The sequence below is a fragment of the Cherax quadricarinatus genome, chromosome 5, assembly GCF_038502225.1.
Source record: "Cherax quadricarinatus isolate ZL_2023a chromosome 5, ASM3850222v1, whole genome shotgun sequence".
Lineage (NCBI taxonomy): Eukaryota > Metazoa > Arthropoda > Malacostraca > Decapoda > Parastacidae > Cherax > Cherax quadricarinatus.
In genome coordinates, this window is record NC_091296.1 from 64886045 (window position 1) to 64902046 (window position 16002).

At 41.5% G+C, this 16002-nt stretch overlaps 1 protein-coding gene across 2 annotated transcripts in view; it reads right to left on the bottom strand.

The window, feature by feature from the left end:
* LOC128684740 (NADPH oxidase 5) overlaps nt 1–16002 on the bottom strand; it is a 218861-nt gene that overhangs the window by 46855 nt on the left and 156004 nt on the right. For both annotated transcript variants that reach the window (XM_070103338.1, XM_070103328.1), the window contains one exon: nt 606–823. In XM_070103338.1, coding sequence (XP_069959439.1) covers nt 606–624 — 19 coding nt within the window. In that variant the 5' untranslated portion in view covers nt 625–823. The remainder of the gene's footprint in view (nt 1–605; nt 824–16002) is intronic.

Here is a 16002-nt window from a genome sequence, read left to right on the forward strand (position 1 = left end):
TGGAAGGAAACCCTTCTCTCGCTAAGATGTTTGTTTTTTGCATCCCTATAGCCGCTTTAACTGATAAAAAAAAATCATAGGACCGAAAACAAGTGTACTTCAGTAGGCCCACTGCTCCATACTAGACAAGTCAACTCATTCCTAATCATTTCCACTCGTGTATCTGTCCAACCTACCTTAAAGCTTTTACAAAAAATAAAAAAAAAATGTGGCCTTCTAGTATAATTATAAGGCTGTTTACTGAGAGTGTACTGAATGCAAATGATATAGATAAGGACCACTATGTCAGGACCAACACTGGTCACCAAAGAGCAGGTTGGTAAGGCGAATTGCAAGTCGATGGATTGGTGAATCCTCCTATTTACCCGACCTTCAAACACCAAACCCACTGCCCCTGACCCATTCGAGACTACTCCCGGAAGGCCAGGTTCCTCTTATTCTCTGGCAGCTGACCAGAGGATCGGAGAATAAAGACTAAAACATGAGGAATTAGTGTTATGTAGAGGAAGGTGAGAGGTATGGAGTTTCATTATATAGGTGAGTGGGAAACAGATTTCTTTCAAGCAGGCATTACACAAGCTTCAGCCCCTTTAACTAGTACTTACCACAAGCCCTGGCGCCCATCTCCAGCAGGTTTGTATTCCTGTACTGATAGGCCCTCGTCAGGAAGACCCCGGCGTTGACCCCGACGAAGAGGAAGGTGAAGGTGAGAGCTGGAGCATTGTTCCTGGCCCAGATGAGCCGCCGGCGAATGCTGCTGCCCACACTTACTTTTTCCTTCTCCTGCCGCTCCTCGTCCAGCACCACATCCAGGAAACGTATCCTGCCAGAGACAAAAGTGACTATTGTAAAAACAACTCTTACACTACTGAAAATAATGTGTGCTTAGTATATGTCACATGCCCCATCTAAATACTGTTCTTAGTTTAAACTGATTTACATCCTGAAGGCAATTTTCTCCTGTAATATTCTCTACTAGAGACTATTAAATTTAGTATCTGAGGAACAGACAATTGCATTCTAACATTAAACGTTTCCACACAGCAACAGGGCTAGTTAAAACTATAAACTGTTATGGAGTTAAAAGTCCTTACTGTTAGAGATCAAACCTATCAAAACGGGTATTGGAATCAAGAGTAAAATTCATAGTCTTCATTGCTTATTATTGTCTAAGTCGTAAATATAGATTAAAATTAGAGTTAAGACGAACATCGGCCGTGTCCCACTGAGACAGGGTGACCATAAAAAGAAACACTTTCACCATCATTCACACAATCACTGTCTTTGGAAAGGCGCCCAGATACGACAGTTTAGATGTCACTCTAAACAGCCAATATCCCAAACCCCTCCTTTAAAGTGCAGACATTGTACTTCCCGCCTCCCTAAATCCCTTCACTAAATGTTACCCTGCCCACACTCCAACAGTTCGTCAGATTCCAAGAACTATTAGTCTCCATTCACTCCTAACACGCTCACACATGACTGCTGCATGTCCAAGCCTCTTGCACACAAACCATTATGTATGTCGTGTCGAACAGGTAAAACTTGCGATTTTGGCTTAAATAGCAATGCTCATCTTGCCGAATAAGGCAAGCGAAAATTTGTGCATGTAATAATTTCGCAAAAAGTCATTCTGAACTTAACGAAAAAAATATATTTAATTGTGTTTGTTTATTATTAAATTATTGTAAACTTATCTAAAATAAATTTAGTTGGATTAGGATAAATTAAATTGCGCTTCTTATAATAAGGTTAGGTAAGTTTCCTAGGGTACTTTCGGTACAAAATTAATTTTTACATTAACTTATATGAAAACATACATCTTTAAACGCACAAGAGAAAATTTTTAGAAAGGAGTTAATTTTAAACGAGTTCTTGCTAAGTGACCAATTTTACCTATTCGGCACGATATATATATATATATATATATATATATATATATATATATATATATATATATATATATATATATATATATATATATATATATATATATATATATATGCGCGCGCGCACACAGAATGTTAAATGAGCCCTCCATCGTAATTATTAATGACTAATTTTAACCTGTTTTTACATCACGTTGTCATTGTTTATTATATGATCATTGCCTATGAATATAAGAGAGAGAGAACGCTAATTAGCTGCTAGCTTTTAATGTCAGGCAAGATGTCGACAACACAAATAAATCTATAAAATATCACTTACCAACCATCTTGATTACATTAACATCTAAAAGATGTCAAGGCAACATTGAAATCGACGTAAATAATACCCTTACGTAAATTCCAGGTGTCCGAAATAATGTGACACGTGAGAGTCTGTAAAAAATCCTCGACCTGTCCGCCTTGATAGCCGAGTTTAATATACCTTCCGTCACCTGGAGGTCTAATTACCAAGGTAATACTCGTACCCCTTCCCTCCCCACAGGCAGTTCTTTCCTCAAGAGCACCTCCCCAGCACGAGGAAGTGCTGCTGCTCCTACCCTGTGCCTGGTGACCTCTAGACCTCGGAAAGGCTATTGAAATGCATCAGCGATACTTAGGAACCCAGGAAGCATGGTGACGTAGGTCACCTGGGTGGCTGGTTTGTTTAATGGAGAGATTCTTTAAGTTCCCTCCCCCCCTATCTCTCTCTCTTTTTCCTTAAGATCGTTTCTCTTCCTCTTGCCTTGACCCTTCGTCTCTCTCTCTCTCTCTCTCTCTCTCTCCTTCACAAACATTTTTTCCCTCGTGCACCCTCTTCATCTCTCACTCTTGTCACCCTCTTCCTTTTTTCTTTTAGTCTTCTCCATCTCTCTCGCCCTTCCCCTTTTTCACTGGTCAAGGCAAAAACACATGACTATTGTCACATTCCTCTTTCCATTACACACACACACACACACACACACACACACACACACACACACACACACACACACACACACACACACACACACACACACACACACACACAAATTAGCGAGACAGGTGGATAATGGAATTCAACCCTAGCAAATGCAAGTTTATGAAAACTGAGAAAGATGACAGAAGACAAACTAAATTACAGAGTCGGGGGGACAGAGGTATAAACGGCACTCATGAAGAAAAGAGCGGAGGGTGCACACAATACTTAGCATATCAGTCCAGAGTCGCACATCAACCACGCATAGTGGACGGAGACTCGATACACAGCTTTATGAACAGGTATGATGAAGCCTATGAGGCTACCAGGGGACCAACGCGGTCACAGCTAGCTAAGAAGAAGGTCCAGGAGCTGAGGATCGACCCCGCAATCACAAATAGGTAACTATACACGCATGCGAGTACATACGAGTAGCATCTGACCTTTCAAGGTGTTAGAGGTCAGACTGGCTGCCTCCTCAGGCTCAGTCAGTATTGATCAGTTAATTAACATTCGATCTCAAGATCGAATGTTAATTAACTGAAGGGTAAACCAAGGGCAAACCTCTTCATTATCTTTGCTTCATTTAATGTCTAAATTATGTGCTTCAACACTAATCATCTGTATGCCACCTAGATATCCCTAGACGCCTGCAAACACAACCAGGTAAGCTAACACAGACTCGGGGGACAACGCTAGTTTTGTCACATCATTAAACTGTTTTAACTGAAGCAGCTTCCTCTAGTATAAGTAACAAGTATAGCCATGTAGAATCTATTTCTCACAACATTTCATTGTCAGAGGAATAAGGAAGGCGAGTAAGGGAGATGGAGAGTGAGGGAGGGGGGTGAGTGAGATGAAAATGGAAATGGCGAGGGAGGCAACAAAGGAAGGTGCAAGAGGGCGTGGAAAAGATATGCAGTGGTAGGTGAGATGTAGGTTAGTATACGCGGGGTTACGATAAGAAACTGAAAGCTAGAAAATGATACAAGACAGAGCTAAAATGTGGCCGAACTTGGCGTGAGGCTGCGTAAGAAGATGACTTGAGTATAATTTAAGAAGCAAGATGACTTATGGATAGCACTTATGGATAATGACAGAGAAGTATATGAGGAACAAAACATATAGGGATGGCTTTATAGCAGACATGTTGACAGTTTAGCAGCAACTAGAACACATATATCTACACAAATAATAAGAGGAGGAACAAGATTCCCATGCTTTCCTATATTCACTTTGTTTCTTTCCAGTCATAATTACCGTCTTCTTCATCACTCAGGAAACAGTTATGTCATATTTTACCCGGTATATTCCAAAGACTTATTCCACTCTCATCCTTTTTCTCTTTAAACAAAAGAATTGCTTATGCATTCTTTCTGGCAATCCTTAGGTACCTTCCCTTCTTTCATATACATATTGATCAAATACACTACTATTCTCACCTGCTCTCAGCATCTCAGCCTTTGTGTGACGAATGGTTTTGAAAACCGACAAGTTGAAGAATTGAGACACTTATGCAACACATGGGAATCTTTATTGAAGAAACGTTTCGCCACACAGTGGCTTCATCAGTCCAATACAAAGTAGAAGTGGATAAGGAGAGTAGAAGTTTGAGGTAATCAGTCCCTCAACCTGGAATCAATATGGAATTGATGGACTGAACACATCGATTCCAGGTTGAGGGACTGATTACCTCAAACTTCTACTCTCCTTATCCACTTCTACTTTGTATTGGACTGATGAAGCCACTGTGTGGCGAAACGTTTCTTCAATAAAGATTCCCATGTGTTGCATAAGTGTCTCAATTCTTCATCTCAGCCTTTACATTAACCTGCCTGTTGCTTCATCCATCTCCACACAACCTGTTCTGTGTGCATTACGAATGACGTCACCTGTCATTCTCTCAGTGATCTGTCGTGATACTCTGCGACAACCAAAATTTCGAAATAGCCAAACCAAAAAAATTACTAATATATATTATATAATCCTTTGATTTTTGTTATAAACAGTATAACAAAAGCAAGTGTTAAATGTGTCGATGTAATATCAAGTATCGATGTTTATAATGTTTTACGAAGCAATCATTGCACATTTTACACCCTGCTGAACAAGGGAAACTGGCCCTGCTCTTCTAAAAACCAACAAGTCAACTGGACTTCGATTGTGTGAAAAATTGCTTGAATCAGTAATTGTGAACGCAGCTACAGCTTTAATAGCTGTAATTTGGTTAATGGACTTCGAGATTTATTCAGGAGGTGGGAGACAGGTTGCAAGAAACAGGTGATAGGAACCACAGGGTATGAACCAGGTGACAAGCAACAGGTGGTGAGAACCAGGAGGCAGCTAACAGCAGCAAGGAATCAGTGTTTGGAATCAGGTGCGAGGAATCAATAGTGGGAATCAGGTGGAACGGAAAAATAGAAAAAAAAAACAGGTTGCGGCTGTACTCAGGTGACAGATCGTAAGTGTCCTTGAACTGGTCAGAACCTGTGTGTGTCGTGAAACCGGTTTGAAGAAAAAACAGTGTCGTTGTGGGCATGTTGATGCTGTTTAAGTTTTTATTGCGTCTTTTAGTGTGTTATGGTTGATTTTTGGTTGTTAGTGGTAGTGTTTTATATTTGTGTTGGTGAAGGTTTTGTGTGGTTGTGGTGACGCAGATTTTGCTTTTATGTTCTTGTTGCAGTTAAATAGTCTATTGTTGACCTGTTGAACTTACCTTTAAAAGTATTTGCATTATCACCACAGATTCTATTATTACCTCTTACCCACACCCATACCATCCCAACCATCGATACCGTCACCATCACTAGAGGCAACACCATCACCATCACGAGCTGTGGTGACGGTGGATGGATTAGTTTAGGTTAGACTGGGTTAGGTTAAGTTAGGTTGGTTTATATTAGAAAAACTTTAGGTTAGGTTAGGTAACATTAGGAAAGGTTGGGTTATGTTAGCTTTGATTAGGTTAGGTTGTTATTGCGAACACAGGTAATAGTCTGGTGGGACTGTTGCACCTGATCGTCAGCAAATCGACAAACTCAACTAGGTGGCGCAGGGAAAAGGCAAACCAGCAGGAACAAAAGTCTTAAATGTGTATTCCTTCACCACAATATATACACTATGTAAAGAGTAAATGACAATTGGTATTGTACGAGCAAGAGCCAATGTGAGAAGTGTCTTCGTCCAGAGGTGTTAACCTGTCTATCATGTTCCATGCGTTGAAGAAGTCACTTTGCAGAATTCGCCGGCTTTCACGTGATTGGTTGTTGAACTACCAATTAGCATAGCAGTGGGGGGGGCCCCCCCAAGAAGTGTTACACTCCTAATTGCTAGTTAACTGGTCTAGAGGGCATGCCGCAATGGGTGCGTGACATACGTCGAATAAAACTTCTTCTTCTTAAATATTCGCCGGTATTCTCCCGGCCCGGGCCTTTTCCAAGTGGTGGCCCGGCCTTGGCTCCCTCTTTAGGGAGTGTCTGAGACCTAAGTCTCCCATGGGAGGAGGCAGAAGTACCTCCTCATCTTTGGGACCAACTGTCCCCAGGCCTAGCCACAAGCTAGGCCTCTCTGGTCTGCCATCCCCGCCACAAGGGGGCTAATGGGAATGACAGTCTTATGAGCTAAAGGCTCGGACTCAGGCACCTACCCTACCCTAGAAGGGTTAGGCATGGTGTCGATCGTCGAATAAAACGTAACATACACTGTGTCACGGTTGGGTTAGGTTATGTTTTGTTTTTAAAACAGTACCACGCTGTCTGTGGTTAAGAGGACCATCTAATTTCTCACATACAATCTGTATAAAATTTCTGGTTTTTACGTGATTTAAGTTAGGTTAAACTGTCGTCTATCAACGAAGATTAATAAATTATAATATACCATAACGGTAATAAATGAGAGATTAAAAATAAAGATAAAACTTCTGACGTGGGAACAAGAAACTGAGGTTCACCGAAAGCACTAAAAACCTCAGTTAGATAATCACTGTTTAAGACTCGTTAAATGGTCTCTAAGTTCTCTCAGCAACAGTGAAATTCTGTGATTGAGAAAATGGGCTGCTCATGTGCAGCTCACCCAGTGTTCTACCCAAGTGCTGGCCACCCCCACTAACACCTGCCCAGTATGGGCCAGTAGGCCTACTGCAGTGTTCCTCCTTCCTTATGTTCTAACCATCCTGGTTAACAATGTCATCTGCTTCGTTCTCTGCGCTGCAAAGATAATATTCACGCATCTTTACTAGTGTTCTCTCTTGCTTTGCAATTTTACTATTTCTCAAGTCCTCTTATGTCTACAAATTAGTGACCTTCCTGGAGTTTAAGACGAATAAGGATGACAGACCCAAAAATCCACCCGAGTAGATTCTCTCTCTTCACAGTCTCGTAAGTTAGTTTGGGTACAGTTGTGACCAGGTGTGGAAGTGTGAATTGCTCATTACTGTATGATTTATTCATGATTGTAGCCATGTATAAACGTAAGTAACCATTCTTACAGGATTCATTACCTTTGTAACTTGTGCGTTCATTACCTTTGTACTTAGTTCAGCTATCAAAACTTTGGGGGCCCAGTCCCTGGATCCATTACGTACCTCTGTAATCTGTAAATACCTTTGTAATTTGTCATAAGAACATAAGAACGAAGGAACACTGCAGAAGGCCTACTGGCCCATGCGAGGCAGGTCCAAGTCACCTACCGGCTTAAGCCAATGCACCCAACCTAGTCAGGTCAGGTCACATTGACTTAAGGGAGGAACACGGCAACCGACCTGGTAGCACAAGCTATTAGGTCCAACTCACACCCACCCACATCCACTCATGTATTTATCCAACCTATTTTTAAAGCTACACAACGTTCTGGCCTCTATAACTGTACTCGGGAGTTTGTTCCACTCATCCACAACTCTATTACCAAACCAGTACTTTCCTATATCCTTCCTGAATCTGAATTTTTCCAACTTAAAACCATTGCTGCGAGTCCTGTCTAGGCTAGATATTTTCAGCACACTATTTACATCCCCTTGATTGTGACCAGACCTACCTGGAGTTCATTACCTTTGTAAATTGTGAGCTCATTACCTTTGTAAATTGTGAGTTCATTACCTCTAACTTGCTCAGCTATCAAAACTTTGGAGTCCAGTCCCTGGACCCATTATGTACCTCTGTACTTGTCGACCAACACTGGAGGTGGAATGGCACGCGAGTGCCCACCAGGCGGAGTAAATCATAAAGGAAGAGTCAATAAAGGTACCTGTGGCATCTTTGTACATGACCTTTACTTCGATAAGGGTTCTCTTTTGGGTTGTTGATACCCTGTCAGGTGCTCATGACATCTGACATTGAACGAAGACAAATGGGAAAGGAAGGAAGGATGCCGGCGAGGGGTGAAGGGCAGGTGATGGGTCTTTCCCACGAAAGGGGAGAGGAAAGGGAGGGGAGGGGTGGGGGAGGGTAGGGGTTGCGTAACAAGGTCAGCTAGCACGGTGAGGCAGCCAGCTGGCTGGCTAGCAGCCAGTTCATTCTGGCTACTCCCGTTTGTTCCATCGAGAGGAACACTTGCAGCAAAAGTTTGTCCCACTTTCTACAATATTTGCCTGTTCTTTTTACTATAGTCTTGTTATTGTAATTATATATATTTCTGCAACTTTGCAAGCATCTGTTGTGATTACAATACGAAAGACCTAGAGCAATTATTCAGCTCCCGTGTTTATGCGCAATATATATATATATATATATATATATATATATATATATATATATATATATATATATATATATATATATATATATATATATATATATAGTGTGTGTGTCGAATATATAAAATATTTTAGTTAACAAGAACTCATTTAAAATTAAGTCCTAAATTTTTCTCTCATTCGTTTAAAGATATATTTTTTCATACATGTTAATGTAAAAATTAATTACTTTTGTACTAAAAGAACCTTAGAAAACTTACTTCTTATTACAAAAAGTGCAATTTCAGTTAGCCTAATCCAACTAAATATATTTTAGGTAAGTTTACAATAATTAAATAATAAACACTGAAATTACTTTTTCGTTTGGATGTAACAAAATAATCTAAAATTACTTTACAAATAATAATTAAACCGTAAATCAGAAACATTATACAATATATTAATATAAGAATACTACTCACATAACTTCATAATTAACACAAAAAATATATTAACCGAGAAAAACTGAATACGAAACTTTATTAATTTTTTTAATTGTTAAAATAAATATAAAATAATGTTATGTAAAATTCTTAACAAATACAAATTAAATCGATTTTTTTTATTAAGCAAACATACAAAACTTTTGTAAAATTTTATTGATATAAATTGTTACCAAAAAAAGAAATAAATTGATTTCTCCTAATTATTAAACCTTGACCTCAAGTACTATATATAAAACTCATTTAAAATTAAGTCCTTTCTAAAATTTTCTCTTATACGTTTAAAGATATATTTTTTTCATTAATGTTAATGTAAAAAAATTTAGTTTTGCACCAAAAGAATCTTAGAAAACTTACCTAACCTTATTATAACAAGCGCAATTTAATTTAACCTAATACAACTGAATGTATTTTATACAAGTTTACAATAATTTAATAATAAACAAACACAGTGAAATATATTTTTATCGTTAGGTTCAGAATGATTTTTGCGATTTTTTATTGGTTTGTTAAAGGATAATGCCACGGAGTTATTTCAATACATATTTGTAATGTATATCCAGGTTTGTCTTACTACATATCACAGTACATATGGCGTGTATGTCAGTGTTAGTTGCACTTGTGTCCTTTTACCTAACATTGTCGGTAATACTACCAAAATTATTACACTGCCTTATGGTATTTTCTTCCCATCGGGGTTCTAACCTCAGTGGCTTGTTGCATACTGGTCGTGCCTTCGACTCAAAATCGAAGCCTCTGGGATCGATTCTGGGGCGGATGGACACTTATGGGCAACTCTCCTTGCACCTGTTTTCCTTGTTCTCCTAACAGTAAATAGGTACCCGGGTGTTAACTCAGTGTTGTGGGTAGCATCCTGGGGGATGGGGTACGCTAAAGTGAACGGTGTAAATAACTGCTTATGTAAAACGCTGTAAGAATGCAAGCCTAAAACTGCGGTCTCATTTATTGTTGCAACTACACTACCTGGGCGGAGCTCCCCTCCCCGCGTTGCAATGATAAAACAATGTCAAAGATTCATATGAAAAAACTATCAAGGTTGTGATGACATTGATAGCTGCACACTTGATCAAGCTCCCGGGCCGCGGCTCGCCAACAGTTTTGAAAGCGAAGGTTAAGAGATGAAAGTCAATGGAAACGTTGGAACTGCCGGAGTTGAGGTTAGGGTTGAGTGGGGGGGGGGGAGATAATGATACATAAACAATAATCACCTGATTGGGTTCACCACCTTGAGATGGCATATATGGTAACCTCATCACTCAGAAGTCAATTGCTGGTTCGTGCACACCATTAATTGTGACCAGAGTGTTGATGGAAGAACTGTCTTCTTGAAACAGCTATATGCTACATAATGATGTCATTGACCTTGTGAAGACTCCTTTAGTTTCTAAACAGTACAACATGTCTCTGCCGAGGGAGAGCGGCAGGCGACTTAATTAACTGGAATTTTCACAATTTAAGCACAGATAACCATAAACATAATCGTGAGGTATGTTAAGATCTCACAGTAACGGTGGAAAATTAAATGATAGTTGTGGATACGTTGCGCCAACCAGCGGGGTTCGTCAGTCCACTGTAGAGAATAAACGGTGGGAGACGAAGAGGTAATGTGAGGTGATCAATCCCTTAGCTCTGATAGGTGTTCCACAACACAGATACCCATGTGTTGCCTAGGTGTCTTATTCATTTACTTGTCTGTTTTACACACAAATAATACAATAATAAAAGCAAGTGATACATCCTTGCTGACGCCTCTCGAAAACCTACCCTTTGTTTTTCCAAAAGGTCTTAAAAATCTACCTCAGCATTTTTCAGGCCTTGAAAAATAAAAGCCTCATAAACCTGTCCAAATGGTTTTGAGACTTTCATGAAAAGATCTCGAAAACCTTTCCTGACATTTCTAGTCCATTTGGAAAACACAGTCTCAAAAATTTATCCCAACATTTTCGACACCATGGGGAAAAGAATGACCTCGAAAATCTACCCCAACATTTTTATATATATTTTGCTGCAGGACGAATTCTTAACTCCTCTTCACTATTCCATCTTCGTGCACTGAGGTAGAGGGGACCGGAGTTATTCAATATGGGGAGACCAGTCTCTTATTACGGTCGGTGCGCAAGCCATCTAGTGTCGCATGTAAGACACATGCAGTTTAATACATTTACCTCATGAGGCAACGTTTTGCCACGAGTGGCTTCTTCAGTTCACTAATCAATCAATCAATCAAGTTTATTCTCTATAAGGATTACAATGAGGGGTTTACAGATTTTGGTTATTGTGTGGTTTACAAGTAATAAAATACTAATTTGTACATTTCTTGAGTTGGATACGCAACATCTTTCATCAGAATGTCACTGTCACAGCCTAAAAGTGTTTCGAACTGTCCTTTAGAAGAAATGTATTGGGTTTAAAGCTTGAAGCCTGGCAGGTGGTGGTGGTTGGGTTTATGGGGATTGGGGTGGTGGTGGTGGTAGGATTTACGAGGGCAGGGGATGGGGGTAAGGTTAAGGGGGCAGGAGTTGGGGGTAAGGTATAAGAGGGGATGTGGGTGGCAGTGACCCAGGGACAAGGTCGCACAAGGAACGGGGTCCCTCAAGGTAGCAATCTCAAACTGGTTACTGCAACACTAATTTTTCTTACACAGAGGGCGGTAACCCCTCTGGGGACAAACACCCACTCACCCACCCACCCACACACCGTCCACCAGCAAACGAGCTCAGTGGCTGCATGATGGAAGCTCATGGTGAGCTCAGTGGCTGCATGGTGGAAGCTCATGGTGAGCTCAGTGGCTGCATGGTGGAAGCTCATGGTTGAGCTCAGTGGCTGCATGGTGGAAGCTCATGGTTGAGCTTAGTGGCTTCATGGTGGAAGCTCATGGTGAGCTTAGTGGCTTCATGGTGGAAGCTCATGGTGAGCTCAGTGGCTGCATAGTGGAAAGGGGTAGAAAGGCGTAGAATTAGGGGGGATATGATTGAGGTGTATAAGTGGAAGACAGGAATAAATAAAGGGGATGTAAATAACGTGCTGAAAATATCTAGCCTAGACAGGACTCGTAGCAGTGGTTTTAAGTTGGAAAAATTCAGATTCAGGAAGGATATAGGGAAGTACTGGTTTGGTAATAGAGTTGTGGATGAGTGGAACAAACTCCCAAGTACAGTTATTGATTGTGCGGGTTGTTTGTGCATCGTTCCAGTCACGGCATTGTGCCTTTTTGTTATTTACAGTTAGAGGCTAAAACGTTGTGTAGTTTTAAAAATAGGTTAGATAAATACATGAGTGGGTGTGGGTGGGTGTGAGTTGGACCTGATTAGCTTGTGCTACTAGGTCAGTTGTCGTGTTCCTTCCTTAAGTGAATGTGACCTGCCATGACTAGGTTGGGGCATTGGCTTAAGCCGGTAGGAGACTTGGACCTGCCTCGCATGGGCCAGTAGGCCTGCTGCAGTGTTCCTTCTTTCTTACGTTCTTATGTTCTTATGAACATACGTCGACAACAACAGTACAACAGTGGACACCACTGCAGAAGTGGCTACAAGAGTGCACAAGAACAAGGGGAAGCTGTTAACCATAAGAGACTTTAACCACAAGGTAGAATATGGAGCCTCATGAGGGACAGGAAACACTGAAGGCTAAGATAATGGAAGCAGTGATGGAAACTTTATGCAACATGTCAGTGACAACAGAGAGAGAGAGGGAAGATGAGTTAGCAAGGCTGACGTAGGTGAAATAGAATAAGAGGCTCCTCTCTACCACACAATACTGGGTTTCAAATATCTTGTGGAAGTAAACATTGTATAGAAACACAGCAAACAATGATCCGTTAACACCCTGGACATGCCTGGCCCAGGGTCGGGCCACGGTATATTAATGGTAATTCAAGGGTAGTAGATCTCTATTGGAATAAATAAGTCAGTGATCCGTTAACAGTAGGTTTCCACTTTAATAGATAACTCAATGATCGGGTAAGAGAGACTCTCCTCCTGAACTCACTAGATGGTAAACTTGACCGCGTTAATTAAGAAGCAACGGAGAATAGTAATGAAAAATAATGTGACAAGCTGCAATACGCGATTTTTTTTTTCAAGGACAAGCCCACTGAGGTGTTAGTGTGTGTGTGTGTGTGTGTGTGTGTGTGTGTGTGTGTGTGTGTGTGTGTGTGTGTGTGTGTGCGTGCGAAAATATCTTGCATCTTAGTACGTATGTGATTTACATAAAATACAAACGCAATTAAGAGCCATGGTTTGTAGTGTTAATGGCACATGACTGCGAGCACTGGACACTTGCTGCTGACCCTGACCCTCGACCTGTGAGCCACTCTCAGGTACCAGCATGGTACAAGTTCTGCCCCATGACCCTCACTTTTGGTCTACCCTCACACACACACACACACACACACACACACACACACACACACACACACACACACACACACACACATGAGCTCGGACTCGACCCCTGCAACCTCAACTAGGTGAGTACAGACCTGGACAGGCTGGACACGTGGTCCAGAAACTGGCTTCTCGAATTCAATCCTGCCAAATGCAAAGTCATGAAGATTGGGGAGGGGCAAAGAAGACCGCAGACAGAGTATAGGCTAGGTGGACAAAGACTACAGACCTCACTCAGGGAGAAAGATCTTGAGGTGACCATAACACAGAGCATGTCACCGGAGGCACACATCAACCAAATAACTGCTGCAGCATACGGGCGCCTGGCAAACCTGAGAATAGCGTTCCGATACCTTAATAAGGAATCGTTCAAGACACTGTACACTGTGTATGTTAGGCCCATACTGGAGTATGCAGCACCAGTCTGGAACCCACACCTGGTCAAGCATGTCAAGAAGTTAGAGAAAGTACAAAGGTTTGCAACAAGGCTAGTTCCAGAGCTCAGGGGAATGTCGTACGAGGAAAGGTTGAGGGAAATCGGACTGACGACACTGGAGGACAGAATGGTCAGGAGAGACATGATAACGACATACAAGATACTGCGGGGAATAGACAAGGTGGACAGAGACAGGATGTTCCAGAGAGGGGACACAGAAACAAGGGATCACAATTGGAAGCTGAAGACTCAGACGAGTCACAGGGACGTTAGGAAGTATTTCTTCAGTCATAGAGTCGTCAGGAAGTGGAATAGCCTAGCAAGTAAAGTAGTGGAGGCAGGAACCATACATAGTTTTAAGAAGAGGTATGACAAAGCTCAGGAAACAGAGGGAGAGGACCTAGTAGCGAACAGTGAAGAAGCGGGGCCAGGAGCTGAGTCGCGACCCCTGCAACCACAATTAGGTGAGTACACACACACACACACACACACACACACACACACACACACAAAGAACTACAGGCCAGTATCACTGACATGAATTCCATGTAAGGTAATGGAGAAGATAATCATAAATAGAGTAATAGAACACTCGGCGAGAAGTGGTGTCATAAACAGTAACTAACACAGGATTAGAGAGCGCAAATATTGTCTTACCAACTTGTTGAAGTTTTGTAAGAAAGTGACAAAAGTGAAACAGGGGAGGGAAAGAGAGAGAGAGAAGGGCGGATTGCATTTTTTTTTTAGATTGCAGGAAGGCATTTGATGCTGTACCTCACAAAAAACTTGGACCATCAACTTGAGGAGCAGGCAGAAATAATTGGGAATGTAATCCTGTGGATTATAGGGTACCTCAGAAGAAAGCAGAGAGAGATTGTCCGAGAATAGGTGTTAAAATGAGGTAGAGTAACTTTGTGATGTACCACAAGGATCAGTACTAGAACCAGCGCTGTTCCTGGCATATTTGAACGACATAACAGATGGAACTGAGTCAGATGCATCTCTGTTCGCTGATGATATCAAGGTAAATTAAGAGAATAAAAACCAGATGAGAATCTGGAAAAACTACAGGATTGGTCAAATAAGGTGTTGCTGCAGTTCAATCCCAGCAAATGTAAGGTCACGAAGATTGAACCTCTCGTATCAAGCATATAACATATATAACAGCAACAATAGTACATACACCACTAGCATGGATCCCTTACATCAAGCATGTAAGTATAAGCAACATTGGAGTATACGCCACCAACATATAACTGCACACCACGAAGCGTACAACATACATAAGAACAACACTGGAGTATAATACACCACCAGCATGGGTCTCGCACATCAAGCATATTAAGTGCTCTGGATAGCAACACTTGTCAACAATAAGATAAACTCTGTGTACAGAACCAATCTTTGCTTACACAATGCGTGCCGCTCTGTTAAACTCTCTGCTCGTCGCACAGCGGCTTTACTACCTATCCAAATACACACACAAACACACACACGCGCGCACACACACACACACACACACACACACACACACACACACACACAATGTTGGAAGTATGTTAGGAAGTATTTCTTCAGTCAGAGTAGTTAGGAAGTGGAATAGTCTGGCAAGCGATGTAGTGGAGGCAGGAACTATACATAGTTTTAAGACGAGGTATGTTCTTATGTTCTTATGATAATGCTCAGAGCAGGGGGAGAGAGGACCTAGTAGGGGTCGCTGAAGAGGCGGGGCCAGGAGCTGAGTCTCGACCCCTGCAACCACAATTAGGTGAGTACATTTAGGCGAGTACACACACACACACACACACACACACACACACACACACACACACACACGGGCGCACGCGCACAAAACATAATTTAGCACCTTGCGTAACAAACGTGACTTTTCGCTATTTTCACTCAGGAGGGTCGTACAGAGTGACTTCCCACGCCCGCGTCACTAGACAATGACTGTGGCCGTGACGAGGCTCTCTCCTTGACGTTACTAGCAACTAAATCCGTTATACCTCACCTCCGCCGTTATTTCCGTTACCAACTGACACGTCTGGAGACCGTGGCAGTTAAATACTGTTGCCAACCAGCCCATCCACTGTTATTACCGAT